General features: G+C 45.3%; 1 protein-coding gene across 2 annotated transcripts in view; it reads left to right on the top strand.

The window, feature by feature from the left end:
- ILRUN (inflammation and lipid regulator with UBA-like and NBR1-like domains) overlaps positions 1-18,785 on the top strand; it is a 100,273-nt gene extending 81,488 nt beyond the window's left edge. For both annotated transcript variants that reach the window (XM_037052804.1, XM_037052803.1), the window contains 2 exons: positions 726-1,054; positions 18,744-18,785. In XM_037052804.1, the coding sequence (XP_036908699.1) occupies positions 726-1,054; positions 18,744-18,779 (365 nt within the window). In that variant the 3' untranslated portion in view covers positions 18,780-18,785. The remainder of the gene's footprint in view (positions 1-725; positions 1,055-18,743) is intronic.
- Positions 18,786-20,379: the final 1,594 nt, after the last annotated feature.

Here is a 20,379-nt window from a genome sequence, read left to right as displayed (position 1 = left end):
AATATCTTATGGCTTTACAGTAGATAGTACGGTTTTCCTATCTGACATTAAGGTAAATTGGTGTTAAATTAGATTATTTTAGAAAGTCCGAGACGAGAAGGTTTTGGTATCTTTTGACCACATGTGTTGTGGAAATAGCCCAGGTGATGTCTGCCCCAGTATGTCAGGGTCAGTGCCAGTTTACACTTCTGTCCCGGTGCGGTTATTAAAAGCTCCCTCTTTAACTCTTAGTTGACCCAGTTTACGGTGGCCAGGGGCAAATCTTTAAGTTCCAGTTTCAATAATTATAAGCATTTTTTGACTCAAAAATTATGCATGCCATGAGTTTTCTGAGTTAAGCACATGTAAAATGAAGCAAACACCAGAAAGAGCTTGTAATTCTGGGAAAATAGCTTTTAGGTTTCTACTGATCATTGTTCTCTGGAGTAATGATTTCTGAAGATGGCTGTGCATCAGAATTAACTAGTGACCTTTTTTACAAATAGTTTCAGGGATCTCACCACAGACCTCTACTGAACTTATACCAGAGTTTGCCCTTGACATTGCCAAAAATATAGAACTTTATGCAATGTATATAAACTGGACCACTTTGTCAGTAAGCTTTTAAACTAGCATGTAGAAGAACACTTCTTTCTATGGTTTGGGTGGTGGTTGAGATTCTCAGCGGTAGCTGCTTTGGACCTCAGGTGTATCTGGTATTGACATGAGTTGCCTTTCTGTTTCAGATGTCATCTGGGTGATTCTCAGTGTGGAGGTGGGTGGACTTTTAGGAGTAACGCAGCAGCTGTCATCTTTTGAAACGGAGTTCAACACACAGCCACACCGCAAGGTAGAAGGAAACTTCAACCCGTTTGCCTCTCCCCAAAAGAACCGACAATCAGATGAAAACAACTTAAAAGACCCTGGGGGTTCTGAGTTCGACTCGATCAGCAAAAACACATGGGCTCCTGCTCCTGACCAAACCGAGCAAGATGAGAATAGACTTTCACAGAACTCTGTAAATCTGTCCCCCAGCAGTCACGCAAACAACTTATCAGTAGTGACTTACAGTAAGGTAGGTGCCCTCGGAGAAGAGGAGAAGGGGTAGGTGGTGGGCCTTGGGATCTGTGATACCCCTTCATGGCAAACCTAGAATCCTAGAATGTTCTTTAAGGCCGCTTAGCTTTCCTGCCAACAGCAACAACACGAAACCTACCCCTTCTCCCCTCCCCCCCTCCCCATCTCCACATCCTATAGATACTACTTCATCCACACTTAAATATACTACTGTCTCTCTGCTCTGGTTTGGGTGTTGAAAGAACAAAGTTCTTTACCTTTACATTTTAAAAAAAGAAAGTAAAAATATCACCAGCCATGCTCTCATTTAAATGTATACTAATCTTAGAGCAGCAACAATGCCTTTGGGGTTGGTTTCTACTTTGACTTTTTTTGGTTTTGGGTAGGGTTTTTTGTTTTGTTTTGTTGTCATCACCCTGCCCCCCCCACCCCACCCCAGGAAAAAGACAAGCTCAATTATTTATCCTAAATACTTTTGGGCTTTTACTTTGTTTACATGTCTTCTTGTTGATGTGTTTTCAGTCTGTGTGGCTCATCTACTTCTCCATCCACAACTCAGGGGGGCCCAAGTAATATTTTGACTTTTCACATGTGGAGAAGAAGAGAGAATTGTTTGTTAAGATAAGCATGATTTTAAGTTTTCTGATTGTTCTGAGACAGCCTTCTAGGTGTTTGATTTCTTGATCTGTTTCTTTTTATGCTGCTTGATTAAACAGTTTCTTCCACACACTGCTAAGGTGATGATGGTTCCTGGATGTAGTTTTGGTTGGTTGAATAAGGCCCTGATGCTAAGAGCTCAGCGTTGTAGGTGGTTCATGTGGTGGGGGCCTGCAAGCATTCCTGTGCATTCTTCTCTGATTAATAATGCTGTGCGTCAGGCCAGCGTCCCAACCAAAATAATCATATATAACTGCTGCGTCTGTCTTTGTTTCATGTTAGTATTGGCCCTCAAAATCTGAACAGTAGAATTGGTGTTCACTTGAAGGACAAATTGCTTTGTTGTAAGAATGGTGTTTTTCTGACCAATGCTTTATATATGGTCTTGATCAAGAGGCAGATTAAGAAAAGAAACTTGATGGATGTGGGTCCTTTCTTCACATGGTCTAGGCAGAGGGACTTCGTGCAGTAATAGCGCCGCATAAAGGATTCTGTGGAGCCATGTTAGTTCTACAGGATGTGAGAGAAGTAAATTGCCTGTATTTGAGAAAAGATACCACATCTTAGCACTTAATCAAAGATTTTCCTCTAAGCTCCTGTTGCTCCAGATTTGTCTTAATATTAACTCTTCAGAGGATGACATTCCAGGTGGTATGGGCTCTAGAATGCTCAGTCAAAACAGGAACTTGATGCAGTTGAGTTTAATGGGAAGATAAGGGTTGGAGGAGGCAAAACCAGTTGTCCAATGCTTTCTAGAATGGAAACGGCCTGGCATTCCTGGCCAGGACACTGCACAGCCCAAGATGGCTATGAACACAGCCCAAGACAAAATTGTAAATTTACTTAAAACATTATGAGATTTTTTTGTGATTGCATGTCACAATGTATTTAATATGTGGTCCCAGACAATTCTACCAGAGACGCCAAAAGGTTGGACACCCCTGCTAGGGTTTTAGGGGCTGGTGCCTTTTAACCAACTCCGTTTGCCCTATTCCTGGTGTATTTGGCAGAGATGTGCTGTCAGAATGGATCACCTACCGGCACTCATTGAGGTCCCAGAATACTGCTTTTTTGGAAGGGCAGGACTATGGTGAGGCTATTGAGATTTGTAAAGTTGATGAACTCATGGTATATTACCTAAATTTGTTGCCATTTGAGCACTGTAGGGTCATTTAGAAGTACCACTTGAAAGAACCACAGAGTAAGGTTCTTGTTGGAGGTGACATCTAAGGAGCCTGTTAGCTATAAAGCATTGAGAATGTGGCACTTAGATCCCAAAGAGAAATTGGAACCTTCCTTTTTTCTTATTTTAAGGAGAATCTTATTCATAAAGCACTTACGTGAGCATTTAGCAGGCTCTCTGAAAGTAATTCTGGCTCAAGTTGAGCCAGTTCTACCTCTTAAAGCTCCTTAGGAGTGGGGTCGGGGGTAAACAGTCATCAGTAATATTTATTAACAGATTTATGCATTGTTTAGAGCAGTGTACATTGTTCAGTGGGAGACTTGAAGAATAAAAGAAGTTACCCCTGCCAACTAGTAGCTTACAGTACAGTAGGAGAGACAAAGTATGAATTTGGTCAGTGGAGAACAACAGGGTCAAAATGTATAATTTGTTGGTAGAAAGGAAGAGACAACGGAGCTGGAGTTGATGGAAAGGGCTTTTCAAAGAATGGTCAAATGTGGAGCGACAGTAAGGGCGGTAGTATGGAGAACAGCTTACATCTGAGGACAGAATGATAAGGGACATGTGGTCAGGGAATATGGGGAACAGACAGTGGGAGACAGGTTCAGCTGATGCACTGTGTTTCTTCCAGGAGCCGTAGATAAAACAAGGGCTTTCAAAAGAATTGGGACTGTACTTAAAGAATATCCTAAAGCAGGGATAATTTATAATTCTAAACATTTGTGTTTGCCTTCAGAATATAGATTTACTTATTTTTAAAAGTGGGCATACTTGTGTCATTTTTATGTTGGAAAACTGCTTTATTAGAATTTGAATTATGAAACATTTAAAATATAAAAAAGTGGAGAAAATATTATACAATAAGCATTTATATACTCATCAGTTCGGTTCAGCAATTGTTAATTTGCCATCCCTTGTTTTCTGAAATATTGTAAACATTTGGTTACTTTATTATGCATCTTTACAAATTAAGAACTTTTTATATAACCCTAATACCATTAACTTACATAATGATTAATAATAATTTCCTAATATTATTTAATATGAATTCACATTCACATTTCCGCACTTGCCTATAAATGTCATAGAGTTCATCTGTCTAAACCAGAATCCAGTCAAGACCATGTGTCATGCTTGGTAGTTTATATAAGAAAAGCCTGACTTTTGAGGTTCTGAATGGTATACTTGACTAAGTGATGAAATCAGGTATAGATGAGAGGTATTTTTAACTGTTTCTATGTGCCAGGTGTGCTGCCCGAGTACTTTACAAGCCTCATCTCATTTTTTGATAAGAAAAGCTCCACGGGGCTGAGTAACTTGCCCAGTGGGGCAAAGCTGGGACTCAAATCCAGGCGCCACATTACTACCATGTATTTCTTAGTACGTGAACCTGGACTTCCCCAAGGTCCTCCTTTTGGGCTGGAGGTGGTGTTGAGTGAGAACATTAATTGAGTGCCAGTTGTCATCAAGGCAGGAAAGAAGCAGAGCTGACAGTGGCTCTGATGTGTACATGAGGATCGCCTTTGGCATCTTCTTTTTGACGAGTTCCCCAGTTTATTGAGTCCCTAAAGTCGTGACTTCTTTTCATGGTTGATAAAAATGGAAACTATTTTTATCATTCTTGGGGGTACATAAACCTTGTGGTGTTATAATAAATAGCACCGCTTTAGTTATGAATGAGTAGAAAGGATGAAAAAGGCCCCTGGGGCTCCAGAGTTGGGGCTGCTGTTTTCATTTCGCCCCTCGTGCCATCAGGAGGACCTGATGCCTAGTGTCGGGGGTCACTGAGTTGGCGATAGATTTGATTTACTCTGAAGACATTCCCTGCCTGTTGTTAAGGCTGGGAAAGAACATGATGCTCTTGGAATCCCATGACCACAGTTTTAGTGGGCAGATATAGTTTCCTGCTGTCTCCATGGTTATAGTTTAACTTGCTAAGGTTGATAGGATGAAATGAAAAGATTGCTTCATGCACCTGCTCTATGAGGTCTGGGTGGATGTGTCAACATAATGGCACATCTGTCAGTGCCAAGAACTGGACACCCGTGGAGCCCTTCCCCAGCTGCCCTTGAATACCCATTAGCTTTCTGGACGCAGTGAAGCCTGTGGGGAAGCTCTGGGTGGGACCTCCTGCCCTCGCTCCGTCCCACAAGCCAGGGCCTGGCCCCTCCCTGTGTAAGAGCTCTCAGAGGGAGTCAGAAAAGTAAGTATATATGTGGGCCTGCTCCAAAGCTCCATACATCTGACTCCTTGCTTTTGTTAGAGATTGGCTGGCCTCGTCAGCTCAGTTGTGGCAGACCTGTCCCAGGTGAAGAGTCAGATCAGGTGTTGCTGAAGGCCAGGTGCTATTTTAAAGAAACCGTTTTTGTGTAATTAGCTCAAGAATCTCAGAGGACAAACAGCCGCAGTAGGACAGGGGCTCACTCTGTTGACTCAGGGCTAGTCTTGTTGCGAATTCTAGTTCTCCCTGACTCATCTCAGGGGGGCCAGGACAGCTTTTGTTTGGACAGTGCGAAAGCAGTGAAAAAATAACTTACAGAGGTGTGGAAGGAGAAAAATAAGTCCTCTTGAAATTATATACTTCCTTTTCTTACTTGCCAGTAATTTTTAAAATTTCTAAACGTTTTCTAAGAATGCCTCACAGAAGAAAAAGACACCATCCAAATGATCTGATTCAGGACATCTGGGAATAAGATGGGGCTGTACTTCAGGGCAGCCAAATGCTTCACTTCCTTTCTCTAAGATAATAATTTACACTGACGGAGCTGAAAAGAATCCCAAATTTATTTATTTTGTTACTTGGACCATAGCCCTTATTTTGTGTTTGTTCTTACTTAGAAAAATGTTGGAGCTAGTATATGTAATATACTCTTCCTTCAAACTGGATTATACTCTGAGCCACTGTTATTACTTCTGCCAAGTGCTGGTTCAGAAGGAGAAACTTGTTATTATTTTTGTGGGGAGGTTCACACTCCTCCAGCGCCCACCACTGCCGGGTGCCATCTGCCTGCCTGCACACATTCCCACCGGCCCTGGCCACCCCCCCCACAGCTATTTGTTAGTATGTTTTGGATCTGAAGCTGGAGAAGTCAGTCTGCTTTTATTACATCCAACATCAGCTGACTTCTAACCTGCTATCTCTGTTGACTAAGAGATAGAAGAGTTATTTTCCATCGGTTTAGGCAAGGGTTTAAAAATCCTAGGGGACGTTTGAGAAAAGTAAGTCTTTTGCTGTATGGGCCTCAGAATCTAATTAATGGCTTGTGGATCTTCTTACCTACTTCAAAGTAACCAGTGAATTTAACATAATAATGAGGGATAGGTTTAGGGTGATGTAGTGGAACTGGGCTCTTCATTTGTCCCATGCAGAGGGCACCGAATTTTACCAGTGGGCAGACCGGTTGGTGTCCTTAGCTGGGCTAATAGTTTATGTGAGGTGATAGAGGCAGTGTAACTAATCTTCACGCTGCTGTGAAACTTGAGTCCTCAGGTACAGACCCATTCCGCAAAAGGCCTAAAGGTGGCTGAAGAAGGGACTGGAAGGAAAACTTGTGTCACTCGATATTTACAGCTTGTGTTCTCCTCTGACAAGGGACAAGTAGCAAAACCATAGTACTCCCAGGTAGAGGCCACTAAAAGTGCAATCCTCAGAGCTGTACAACTACCACTTATTGAACACTTACTATGTGCTAGGCACTGTGCTGAAGCCTTTTTAAATTTAATTTTTTAATGTTAAAATTAATGCATGTAGTTTAAGTAGCCAAGTAGTTCTACAACGCTTATTACAAAAAATACCAGTTGCCTCCCTGTAAAATTAATGCATGTAGTTTAAGTAGCCAAGTAGTTCTACAACGCTTATTACAAAAAATACCAGTTGCCTCCCTGCGCCCCAACCTCCTAGTCGTCTGTTTCCCAGAGGCAATGAACGGGCTTAGTGTTTGACATCATTTAGTCCACTCACCTGGACCGTGATGCAGACACTGTTGTTATCCGTACTTTACAGTTGCTGAGACTTGGGATACACAGATTCCATGACTTGCCCAAGGTCATGCAGCTAGAAAGTGGTGAAACCAGGACATGAACAAAAGCAGTTCCTTTTTACTTTCAAGGCTGCTCTCTTAACAGTGTACTCCATTGCTTTCCAATTACAAGTAGTGTTCTGGTACATTTTTATCAGCTGAGCTTACGGTTGTGGGCTAGGGAGAGCATGCGCTATAGTATACTGCTCCATTTCAAATGAGAAGCAGTTGTTGACCAAATATTATGCAACTTCTCTACTACTAACCCCTCTCCCCATAAGTACAACAGAAGCTACAGAAATCAGCTTTTGTCTCTAGCCTAAAGGAAGGAAAAACATTTCCTAGGACCTTCCTAGTCACTTGGGTTTAGATTTTTTTTGGACATTGAAATGTCTATTAACTCACTCTTCTGACAGCAACAGGTATACCTCACAAACCTGCCTGTGTTCCTTTATTGTTGCCAAAAAATATTCTCTGGAATTATATATTTCTGGAACAAATTTAAAATGTCCCTTGAGCATACTTAGCATTTTAAAACTAGAACATAGTTAGGGGCTGTCTTACTTCCTTTAAAATCGTACTTTGTTTTTACAAAGGCCTTCAGGAGAAGGAGTATTTTAGACAGAGGGACAGTCAGTACAAACCCTCAGGTTTAAGTTTACCTGGTTTGTTCCAGGAACAGAATGAGTGGAGAGGAGGAGAGTAGAGGGAGATGAAGTCAGAGGGCAGGAACAGGTCATGGAGGGCTTTGTGGTCCCTTGAAAGCTTTGGGCTTTTACCCTGAGGGGCCGTGAAAGGGTTTTGAGCAGAGGGGTCTGTCCTGGTGTTGTAAAACGATTGCTCTGGCTCTTGCGTGGAGAAGATGGGGCAAGAGTAGAAGCAAAGAACCAGTCGGGAAGTTAGCGCACTCACTTGGGGCCGGCCCAGGAGCGACTGGACTAGAGTGGTGGCAGTGGAGACAGGAGAAGGTCTGAGTCCGCATCTAGTGTGTAGCTAATGCCAACAGGATTTGCTACTAGAATGGAAGAGGAGGATGTAAAAGTAGAATAAAGGATGACACCAAGATTTTTGGCCTGAGTGACCACAATTTAGGATGGAATTGCCATCAGTGAAGAAATGAAAGGCTGTGATAGAGGTGGGGAGTGATCAGGAGTTCCTTCTGGGCACATGGACGTCTTCTCTGAACATCTAAATGGAGGTGTCAGGTGGGCTGTTGTGTTTCCAAGTTGCATGTAGAACTTAGGACAGTGGTCTGGGTGGAGACCTGCACTTGGGGGGGGGGTCATGCTGTATGGATGGTACATAGTGCTCTGAGACTGGATGCCATCCACTGCATCCAGTGTGATGGGTGTGAAACAGGGTTGCTCAGCCAGTCGACTGACACTACTATTCTGTTGTTGACATTTTTGGCCAGATGAGTCTTTGGAGGGGGCGGCGGCGGTGGGGCATGTCTTATAAATTGTAAGATGCTTAGCAACATCCCTGGCCTTTACCCACTAGATCCCAGGAATACCTCCCCAGGTCCAAGTTAACTACCAAAAATACCTTCAGATGTTGCCAAATGTCCCTTGGGTGTGAGCAGGGGTGGGAGGGGTGAGGGGAATCACCCTACCAGCGAACCACTGGTGTAGATAGAGAAGAGGTCCGAGGACTGACATAATAGTTTGTCTAATGTGCAAACAAAGCACTTGATGTTATCCAGAGCACCTTTGCCGTGTTTTATTCTTATTCTAAATCCACAACACTCTTGCAAGTTTTGTAGTTGTACTCTTCATTTGACAAACTAATTAGGAAGTTGAAAGTGACTTGCTCACATTCACACAGCAAATTGGGGCTGGGCCCGGGGACCCAGTTTGAGTCTGATGTTCTAGACCACACTGGGATGGAGTCAGCTGGCAGAAGCAGTCTGTCGTCTGTCTCTGAAGGTAGTTAGTTTATAACTGTGTCAGTTTGTAGAGATCTCCTTGTCCGTCCTCAGGAGCTACAAAAGACTTCATGGCTAAGGAGGAAGCGGTACAGAGCAGCTGAGGAACCTGTGTGTCTCCCCTCACCCCTCAAGTTTGCTGGCAGATTAGCACATTCTGTACCAGGTGGGATTTGCCAGGAGGCTCTGGTTTAATGATATTACAGTGAATCTCTTTTGAAAACCCAGCAAAGTCAGTAAAGTCCTGCCAGCCTTGCCAGTGTTTGAATTGGCATGGGTTATGTATGCGTTTAAAAAATAAATTAAGCAAACACTGTGAGCCTTAGAAAATGTCTTCTATTGTTTGTAACATTACTGTCTGACTAAGAATAAAAATTATCTCCAGGACCTCTCCCTTTTGTACCTCAACAGCTTTAAAGCTGTTTAGCTCCATTTTACATGTTTCGGGGCTCTGAGCATTGCTTTAGACTGGGCTGATGCTGGACCATCTTAGAGCTGAAACAGACTTAGTGTTCAAGGTTGTCCAGAATATTTCATTTTGGTTATAAGGATACATTCTCTTCCCTATACTCTCAATGTAACATTTTAACTTCTGATGAAAGTTCTCAAACTAGTACTAGTGAAGTTACCTGTTCAAGGAGACAAGAGTAACTGAAAGTGTGAGTAGTAGTCTATATGCTCAGGTTTCAAATGGCTTCTTCCCAGCCAAGTCAGCTGTAACTGCGTTCTGGCAGGACCAGGGGTGGAATGGAAGGTTACGAGCTGTTGTTCCTCAGGGGGAAGGTGTGGGCTCTTAGAGCTCAGCTGCAAGTGAGACCTTTCCAGAGCTGTGGACATTCCCCCTGCAGAGGAAGGGGATCCTGGACTTCTGCTTGTGATTTTACTGTTCAGGAGTCAATTGAAACCGTATGCTTTACACAGCAGTAGCTCTGATATCATTAGTCAATTAGTGAGACTTCCTAGTTAGATGGCCAGCCTGTACTAATACTTTTCTTCAAAGAATTCACTTTCTGCCTACAAAGACGTGCCTAGCTCATAGGAAAGAATGAGAGCCAGTAAAGAGAGTGAGTATATTGAGTCCCAGTTGACTTTTGAGTGTTCATAGGAGTTTGGAGGAAGGAGAAAGCAGTGAGGTTTGGAGTAGCCAGAAAAAATGATACCTTTTTGGATGATAGATTCAAGCTCAATTGGAAGGAAGAGGAACCACATACAGGAAGGCCCAGAGGTAGCCACAGGCAAGGTGTGTTTATGGGCACTGGCCAGCCTGACGTGGTGAGATGTGCTTAAAGAGGGTAGGGCAAATTTGGGGGGAAGATCTTTGAAAGCCAAGCAAAGGAGAGTTTACTTTTAATGTGAAAGGAAACAGTACCAGTGTTGCTTCTGAACAGAGGAGTGGCAAGGTGAAACCAAACGTGGCTGAATGGGACCAAGGAGAGACCACATATTCTCCTAAATCTGCCAGCCACTTGAAGGGTTGGGGGGGGGGGTGATGCTGTGAATTCATCGTAAGAGAAATGGGGGAAGACAATGACATACAAGGAAAGGGTAGTTGACAAAAGGTGACAGAAGCCCAAGGGGAAGTGGGACCAGCAGCCTCACCTGGTACCTCAGCAGGACCCCCACAGTGTAGCACCAGTGGCCACATGGCTCAGAACTTAGGTCAATTTGTCTCCTTCCGGGCGCCCTCCCAAGTGAGACGGTTGCCAGTTCTTCCTTTTTTAGGGACTTCCTCTATAGGAGGACATGGCCATGAGAGAGCTATCTGCCAGCATCCCACCTGGACTCAGGCACAAAGAGCAAATAGCTTTTTCTGGAACCTTTACTGAAAGGGAGGTCAGACTTCAGCCAGTGTCAGTCCAAAGAAATGTAGGACTTTACATTTTTTAAAGATTTTTAAAATTTTATTTTTAGGGGGGGGGGGAAGAAGGGAGAGACACATTGGTGTGCGAGAAATATATTGATTGGTTGCCTCTCACATCCCCCCAACTGGGGACCTGGCCTGCAACCCAGGCATGTGCCCTGAATGGGAATCGAACCAGCATCCAGCCAGGGCTCCTTGTAGAACTTTAAATTGGTCTCATTCCCAATTACACTTGAGTTGCACTCTTCATGGGAAAGGTGAAGGCTCTAGGAGTTGCCTTTGGCCAAGGGGAGCTTTGGATGCACGGGGAGATGGAGGAAGGAGGAGGGACACATGGTGAAGGCTTGGTGGGGGCAGGCAGGGTGAGAATGGACGTCTAGATGAGAAGGACCCCAACAGGGCTGTAGAAGTTAATTAAGAGCAACAGAAAAAGTATGTTACAGAGGTAAGTATAAAAATGGTTTAACAGGGCTTTTTAAAAATCAGTTCAGCATGCTTATACCTGAATCAAGTTTTTTAAGCACAGTTGTAGCACAATTAGAAGGCCGTGGACTGAGCTGTCCCACCATCGGTCCCTCAGGCCTTATTTTCTTTCACTTGGCTTGTTTTCACATTCATCCTCAGCCAGGACATAAAATATGTCTTTGAAGTTTTGAGGACTGTCCCATGAAAGTGGCTGGAACACCAGGGTTAAGCATGAGCAGGAGTTCCCATCGTGCTGACATGGCACCGCTGTTTCACTAGAAGCCTCCTCGGGCTTTGGCCGCCATCAAGGGGAAGGCCTTCGTCTGCAAACCAAAAGGTCGCTGGTTTAATTCCTGGTCTGGACACATGTCTGGGTTGCAGGTTCAGTCCCTGGTCAGGGTGTGTATAAGGGGTAACCAATCAATGTTTCTCACATCAGTGTTTCTGTCCCTCTCTCCTTCCCTCCCTTCCCTTCTCTCTGGGCATTGCCCTCATCCATTACTCCAGTTCATACTTCTCATTAATGAGAGACTGACGAGTTTCATCAAGGCTGTCAGCCTCTGGCCCTTGCCCGCCAAGGGCCCCCTCTACCTCCACCCCCACCCCGTGAACAGGGCTTCCTCACACCATGTTTGCAGGACAGGATCAGGCTAGACCTTAGTACTAAACCCTGTATTCTGTTTGTATACAGTGCACGTAAGTGATAGAAAAGGAGCCCTGGCTGGTGTGGCTCAGTGGATTGAGGGCTGGCCTGTAAACCAAAAGGTCACCAGTTCAATTCCCAGTCAGGGCACAAGCCTGTGTTGAGTACAGGTCCCCAGTTGGGATGTGCAAGGGGCAACTGATTGATGTTTCTCTCCCTCTCTTTCTCAACCTTTTCTCTCTCTCTAAAAATAAATACAATCTCTTAAGAAAGAAAGGGGGGTGGAGGAAAAGGAGCACTAGGTGGGCGGGACTGGCCCAGGAAATGAGGAGGAGCACCCCCTCCTCCTATGTTCTCTCATGCTGCCTTCAGCATCCATGGGCAGAGCATGTGACTTCACAGCCAGGCGACAGGCGCTCCTGTCCTTTTGTTAAAGGTTCTCTATGAACCTTTCTGTTTATTTAAAGTAAATCACAAATAAAAGCAAAATAAAGACAGGTATATGAAAGTTGCGTGTTGTGGTGCTTACACTGAACAACAAGCTTTCATAAAGAAAAAGAGCAACCCAGAAAGCCCTTGTGAGACATCCTTGTTACGTCAGGAATTTGAGCCTTCTTTTTTTTTTCTCCTGGAAAGTTACTAACAGAGATAGCTCACTAGTGCAAAGTATTTTGCAGTTTATTCATTAATTTTACTTATATTTGACTCTTAAAAATAGTTGACAGAAATAGGTTTAATCCTCATAAGAGGGCAGCTTGCTCTTCAATAGCACTATATTTCCTACTGTTGAAAACTGATGAATAAACTTTTTAAAAAATTGTAGCTGAAATACAACTCATTTTCTGGGCTTTAGTATATGTATATAGTTAATGTTTCCTCTCTGTGATAATTTTTTAATACTCCATTTTGGAAAAGTTATTTTGATTTCTGCAAGATTTTAGATCTTTTAAGATACTGCAGGTGAATACTTGCATCATTTCGATGATAACCGAACCGCCGCCAGAGGGACCTGCTGCTCCACAGGGGGCGCCTGGGAACCGCTGCCCAAACCAGTCAGTGGCTTTTTTCAGGTTTGCTTTGAGAACAGGACCATAGGTACTGGGTCTGTCTGTCCATCTGTCTTTCTTTTGTTCTGTCTTTCAATGATTTATTTGTTTGTTTAGAGGTGGGGGAGGGGAGGGCAAAAGAAAGGGAGAGAAACATCAGTGTGTGTGCGCCTCTCACACGCCCCTAACTGGGGACCTGGCCCACAACCCAGGCATGTGCGCCGATTGGGAATCAAACTTCAACCCTTTGTTTCCCCAGCCCTATGCTCACTCCACTGAGCCACACCAGCCAGGGTCATAGGTACTGGATCTTAAATTTTCCATCCAGGAGATTGTGATAAACAAGACTGAACTTTTGTTCTATGTCTATAAATGTTTTCATTCCAAAATATTTTAGAAAACTTGCCAAATTATAGCTTTCGGTGATTCCATCATGGAAGTGCAGCTTGTGACCTGACCTAGTTACTGGAATCTTTCACCCTGCTCAAGGCCAAAGCACCAAGGAGCAGAGAGGCCCCTGTGTCTTAGCTGGTGAGGATGGACCTTCTGTGCTTTTAAGAGGGCTCGCTTGCCCTGTAGCCAAGTAGTGGTTGGGTCCCAGGACTCACAGCTACAACCACTGTTAATAGAAGGCTTAGGGGAGGTTGAGGCAAACACGTAACACCTCAACCCCTGTGGATATAAAGGCTGTCTTTCTTCCCTTCCTTCCCTCTTCTCTTCCTTCCCTCCCTTCCTTCCTCCCCTCCCCTCCGTTCACTTCCTTCCCTTCCTTTCCTTCCTTCCCTCCCTTCCCTCCTGTCTGTACCTACCTACCTACCTCCCTCCCTCCCTCCCTCCCTCCCGGAACACTTTCTTATTCCCTAACACAGCAGTCCCCAACCTTTTTGGCACCAGGGATTGGTTTTCTGGGAGACAGTTTATCTACAGCTGGGCCTGGGGGAGTTGTTTCAGGATGATTCAAGCTCATTACATGCAAGCTGACCTCCTCCTGTGTGGTCTGGTTCCTAACAGGCCTGGACCACTACCAGTTCATGTCCCAGAGGTTGAGGACCTCTGCCCTAACGGATATGAGGCTTACTCCAAGAAATGCAGCTTTAAAAGACCCTTTTCTGTGTAGGTTGGGTAGGTGCAGGAGAATTGACCTTTAGACCTGGAGTCAGATAAAGGAGTCCTTTTTTGGGTCTGATTATTTATACCCTGTGGGCTGGATAAAACCAGCCTTGCTGCTAATGCTGCATCTGTGGGGAGAAGTGGTCGTCACAGAGAGGAGGATCTGTGTCAAACTCACTGAGTGATGTAGTCATGCTGGTGGCCTCGGTTTTTGCTTGAGTTGGAATGTAATTCAGGGCGCTGTAGTACCATCCAATATGTCCCTTTGTTACAGAAAACAACTCAGCCACTTTCGGGTGTACAGAGTGGAAGTTTATTTTACGCTCATGGACCCAGAGGAGTCAGTCCCCAAATTCTGGGCACTGAGCAGCGGGGAGCAGTTATTTTTATAGAGCAAGGGAGGGCCCGTCCTTCGGACCATTACTTCTGGCGTGAAAGCAGGAGGCAGTTACAGAAGCAGAAGGAGCAGAGTGTTATCTCTGGTATGTAGACGATAAACAGTCCAGAGAAGCCAAAAGAGGCTTTTGGCCTCTTTGAGCCAAAACAAGCCACCGGGCTGCAAGAACAACTGGGCTGCAAAAACAAATCACTCTCTAGTCACTGTGTTGTGTCTTAAAATAGCTATCAATTTACCCCAACACTTCCCTGGACCTGTTTTCCTTAGTAGTGGTGCAGCTGTTACAGGAGAGATTTTGGTGATGCCAGGTCAGTTAAAATATTTGGCATTCACTTTTCCTACAGATAAAAGTGGAATCGCTAGGCCCCAGAAGAGAGTTAACGTTTCCTGTTTTGCCAAACCCTACTTTTAGACTGGGGTTGGAGGCATTAGCCACCAGAGCCTATTACACCAAGTCTTGGAACTCCAGTAGAACCTGAAATATAGATGGGCCCCCTGTTTCGATTATACCTCCATCCCGCTGTTAGGAAAGGCACTTGCCACGTGGCTTCCTGCTATGGGGTATCTTGGAAGAGGGGTTTTTGAAATCACCAGGTTTTTTTTTTTTTATGGCTGGTGTGCATTGCTTGTGCTCTGTGATCCACGTGTTACACCTGTACTCTCAAGTGTGTAAAATCTGGGTGGTAAAGTGGTTTTGAAATAGAATTGGCTTTCTATTTCTATTTCTCCCTTTCTTGAAGTGATGGTAGGTAATTTGAGGAGAAGGAAAAGAGAGCTTGTTCTCAGGCCGTCTTTCTGTACCAGTTCAACAATGCCAATGTGCCTGGGTGAAAGGGAATTCGGTAGCATTTTTCTTTCCCAAAGGCACAGAACCTCGGTCAGTAAATGAAAGACCAGCAGTAACTCCGTAGTCTAGGCTGGTTAAGTGGTGTCAGGGTGGGCACTGAGGCTGGAGTCTGAAAACGCCCATGTCTTCGTTCTTCCCTCTGCCGGTAGCGTAGGACCTGTCTTACATATCTGTAAAGCAGTGGCGGACAAACAGCTCCTTGGAAAGCCATACGTTCCCTTCTCCAATCACTTTGGGCAAGTTTGAAAGCTAGTACGTCCTTTACGAAATCCCATGTGAAATGTGTGGTGGAGCTTTGGTTTGGAAAGGAAGTTAAATTTGAGGTAAAGGGAACTATTTCATAGAAAACAAATGCTGTTTTGAGGTTTTCTTTCCTATTTTTTTCCTGTACAGAGACCTTTGAACGTTGTATTGGTTTTAAATCTTGTGGGAACCTAACTAAGCCTTTACTGCTTCCCTTGGGTTGTTCCAGATGAATGAATGCTGTTGGGAAGCACTGAGAGCGCTTAGCTTTAAGAGTGGCTTGTTTTAAGCTTCTTTACTTGCCACCTGTGGTGTGTGTGACCCTGTGACCAGGCCCCACAGAGGGGAGTCTGAGAGCCCTTTGCTGCCCGGCCCCCACTTGGTTGAGTGGGGAGGTGCCATGGCTACTGAGATGGTTATGGCATTAGCTTGCTCACTTGGAGGCATGATAGGCTTAGAGGCTGGCAAGAAATGTGGCATTTTAAACACTGTTGTGCTACTTTCCAGCTGTGCCCTTGATCAGGTTACCACACCTTTCTGAGCTTGGAGATCATACTTGTTTCAATGGATCTTTGTAAGAATTAAAGAGAACATGTTAAAGTGCCAAAGCAGCACCTGGCACACAGTTGATGCTCCGTTGGTGTTGGCGGGCCCAGCCTCCAGATACACCTTTGGCCCTTTTGTGCAGCAGTACCACCAAGCACCTCTCTAGTTGGTCTTTTGTGGCTTTATGTCAGGGTGGGTGAGCGAAGCAAAAACAATTTCAATGCTTTTCACTGAAAAAAATATGGGAACTTTAATCACATGTTTCCTATTGGCAGCTTTGACTTCTTGCCTAAGTGTGACCAAAGGGCATTTTTCCCCCTTGGAAAACTGGTTTTCAGCCTCCCGAGCCAAGGCATTTTGTGTCAACTCCTAGAACTTTAAACTTGGCAAGATTTAGGGAGGAACCTGAGATCCTGTGAGGGGAAGGGACCTTACTCAAGGTCACTTGGTGAGCTGGTGCAGAGCTGAGAGCAGAACCCAGATCTCCCCTCCTGTTGTGACACCATCTGTACCCGCTGCAGCAGGGAGTGAGGCCTGTGCATGGACCCTAACCACCTCCAGAGAGCCCAGCCCCTCCTGGGGCCTGGGAAGCTGTGACCAGATGGATGGCATGACCCAGACTGTTGTGTCCCCCGCCCTCAGTAGCTGTTTAAAAACTTGGTTTTAGAAGGGCTAATATTCCTGTGATTTAGAGGAGCCTGACACTCCTGGTAGTAGTCTGAGAAATACCTTCTTCGTTCTGTTGTGATTCAGCAGATACTTACTGGGTGTCCACTAAGGGCCAGGCGATGTACTGGGAGACGGCAGCAAACGGTCACACTGAAAAGGGATTCTAACCACTGGCAACCCTGCAGCACTTCTATTTCTTTTAAAGAAATGTGCTGTCTTTTTTTAATATTTTACTCATTTTTAGACAAGGGGAAAGAGAGAAACATTGATGTATGAGAGAAACATAGATTAGTTGTGTCTCGCACACCCCCAACCAGGGACCAGGCCCAAAACCCAGGTGTGTACCCTAACTGGAAATCAAACAGGCACCCTTTGCACCCACAGCCTCAATGCACTGAGCCACACCAGACAGAGGGAAATGTGTCATATTTTAAGGCAGTCAAATTTTGAATGCCCACATCCCATTAAGCTAATGGAAAATGTCATGTCAGTCATTGTGTCTCCTCCCTGCAAGTTTTACCTAGATTCGGGATTCTTAATGTAGTTGTCAAATCAGGGAAGCCCCTTTCTGGTCATTTGGTTACAGCTGAGATGACTGCTCCCTGTTCCCCTTTGGTTTTTTTGGTCCAAGGCCCCATGTTGCTGCTTCTGGGCCAGTTTGGGGGTGTGGGACCCCAGTGAGGTTGGTCACCAGTTACCTTTGCCCTCTCGGTCTTGGCATTGACCAGGTTTTTTTAGGAAGCATACTCCAGGTGGGGCGTGAGAGTGGACGAGTCACAGGTCATCCTGCACCAAGTTCATGCTGCTGCCTTTGGTGTTGGCACATCTTAACCAAAGGAAGACTGTGATGTCTTCTCCACCCAGCCAAGCAGCATAGAAAATGCCTTTGAGAATTTGGAATAAATCTTACCATGTGAAATCTTACCATGTGAAAGGGAGAGGCATTGTGGAGAGAAAGAAGATCAGACAAGTTTGAACCTCGGCTCTGCCATTTGACTTTGAACGAGACTCTTAGTCTCTGTAGTCAAATGGGCATTTGTCAAATGGGTGTGATAATACTCACCTGGCTGTTGAGATGAGGAGTAAAGAAAATGTATGCAAAGCTCCTAGTGCCCAAGGCCTGGTACTCAGGTGCCCACTAAATAGTCACTTCTCTGCTGCAGTGTTTTGGTTGTTGATAGAAGTGTCATTAGCCAGCAGTGACCTACATTGTGGAAGTTAAGGTGCAGAAAGTGCATCTTTAGCTGAGAAACTGAGATACTGTCAAGAAGGGAAGAAGGCTTTGAGACCTAGGTAGAGGAAAGTTGGTACTGATTGACCTAGAACTTTGAAAATGAGGAGTCTCTCCCCCAGCCCCCCCCCCCCAATCTTTGGATGATATGATTGAGTGAGAATACTTAGGAATTTAAAATATACTGATAACGTGGATTGGGAGTTTTATAATTTATAGAGTGGTGTTTTCCTCTAGTTTTATTGTTGTAAGACTTTATTTATTTATTTTTAGACAGAGGGGAAGGGAGAAAGAGAGGGAGAGAAACATCAATGTACGGTTACCTCTTACATGCCCCCCACCAAGGACCTGACCCACAGCTCAGCAATGTGCCCTAACAGGGAATTGAACCAGCCACCCTTTGGTTCACAGGCTGGCACTCAATCCATTGATCCACACCAGCCAGGGCTAGTTTTTTTTTTTGTTTTTTTTTTAAGATTTTATTTATTTATTTTTAGAGGGGAAGGGAGGAAGAGAAACATTGATATGTGAGAGAAATGTCATCACAGGTCCCCAACCTGGGACCTGGCCCCACAACCTAAGCATATTCCCTTGACTGGGAACCGAACCAGTGACCTATCGGTTTGTGGGCTGGCACCCAAGTCACGGAGCTGTACCGTCCAAGGCTGAAATGTGCTGATGTTTGGCCTCCTGAGGTTTTGCATGGTAAGGACAGCCATCAAGCCTTGTCCCTGCCTTGGAGTTTCCTTATGCCTCACTGGGAATCATAGATTCTTTAACTTGGCTTTGGTTGTCACATTGTACCTGCTGTGTTTACCATCACTGACTGTGTTCACTCTCTTCCAGGGTCTCCACGGGCCTTACCCTTTTGGCCAATCTTAAACACCCGTGGTCAGCAAGAAGAAAAACTAACAAAGGACAGAAGGTTGACTTTGGTGGCGGGCGGGCAAGGGGTTCCTCTGGATTGCAGACCACATCGCACGAACCTCTGGCTCTGATCGTCCACCCTGGAAGAAGAGGAAGAAGCAGAACAGACTGGTTTTGAGTAAACTCAGTGTGCATGTGTGAGTGCTGAATCGCTGGAATGGTGTTGAGGCTACTAAGAAGAGATCCATGCAGCCACCTTGGGTTTTGTTTATTAGGCGTCAGTCTAACAAGTCATTAGGCCGCTCGGGAAGGGGAAAAAAGCCATCTTTTTGAACAAAAATTATTTTGCCTACAGACAGGTTGTAGTTTTGAGCACATGTTAATTTTTCCCCTCTTTCTATACTTTTATTTTTTTAGATAAAGGATAACATACTCTTTGTAGAATAGCCGCTTGCTCCGGGAGCGGTTCGAGTTTGGAGCCGGTGCCGTGTGTTTGGGGTTCCGTGGGCAGTGCTCTAGGGGGGCATCTGCCACACCACGTGATCCAGAGTCTGATGGCATCAGCCAGTGAGCTGTTGCCCATTTCCTCTTCTTTTCTCTTCCATCTTCTGTTGATTTACACCTCTGACATCTGTAATTGTCAACCCTGTGGCTTGTTACCATCAGAACCTCTCTGAAGACCAAACTTCCCTGTGTGGCCAGCAGAGGAAGCCTGAGGACTGGCCTCCGATGATGTGGGAGTTTCTAAGGCTGAGAGCTGTCCTTCTGCACACACTTGTCACAGACTGCTTTGCTCCCATGTTTCTCGTGTCAGAAATGCCATCTTGCTTACTGCTCTTGGGATTCTGCGTCCACAGTGGCCCCCGCTCACTCCGGGAGCAGTGCCTCTGTGCCGCATGTGTGCACATGCCACATGCACACTCATGGACGTTGGTGCAGCTCACCAGCAAGTGTGAAGTGAAGGTCCCATGCTTCTCTGTTGTCACACAACTTCCTTCCCTGTGTTTCCTCTCACTGTCTTTTGTGGTGTTTTCATAGCCTGTTAGTAGTGGAGGCTGAGCTGTTAAGGTATGAAAATACAGCCACAAACGGGGAACTTGCCATGGGAAAGGGCCAGAGTTACTGACTCTGTGATCTTGGAGACCACATTTTGGTGGAAATGAGAGGACCCTCATCCTGAGCAGGATGCATGGTTATCGGGAGGTGGTGGGCAACAGGCAGCCCAGCCAGAGCAGAGGCTGGTTGGCTGGTTGCTCGCTGGGGGCAGGAAGCCCCAGTGGCTTCCTGCGGATTCCAAGCACGTTGAGATGTGGGTGTCTCCTTGGGGAGCTCGAACCAGGCTAGAACAGCTGTCTGCCAAAGATACAAGAATATGCAAAGTCCCTCTTCTCTTCTCACCCCCCTCCTTCCCTCAAGTGTTGGTTGGTTTGGAAGCCAGGGGTATGCATCTAGGGTCTAGGGCTCAGTTGCCTGTCTGTTACCACACCCCGCCTGGGGGTGTGGGTCAAAGAGGGCGACCAGGTGACGAGCGGCTGCCAGGGTGCCAGGGGTCGTGTAGCCTGGGTGTGGGGGAGGGGCTGCCTGCCTGTCCGTCTCTGTCTGGGTGTGTGAGTTC

Source organism: Sturnira hondurensis, unplaced genomic scaffold, assembly GCF_014824575.4.
Source record: "Sturnira hondurensis isolate 20B ecotype Veracruz unplaced genomic scaffold, ASM1482457v3 Scaffold0007578, whole genome shotgun sequence".
Taxonomy (NCBI): domain Eukaryota; kingdom Metazoa; phylum Chordata; class Mammalia; order Chiroptera; family Phyllostomidae; genus Sturnira; species Sturnira hondurensis.
This window is presented reverse-complemented; position numbering and strand designations above follow the sequence as displayed.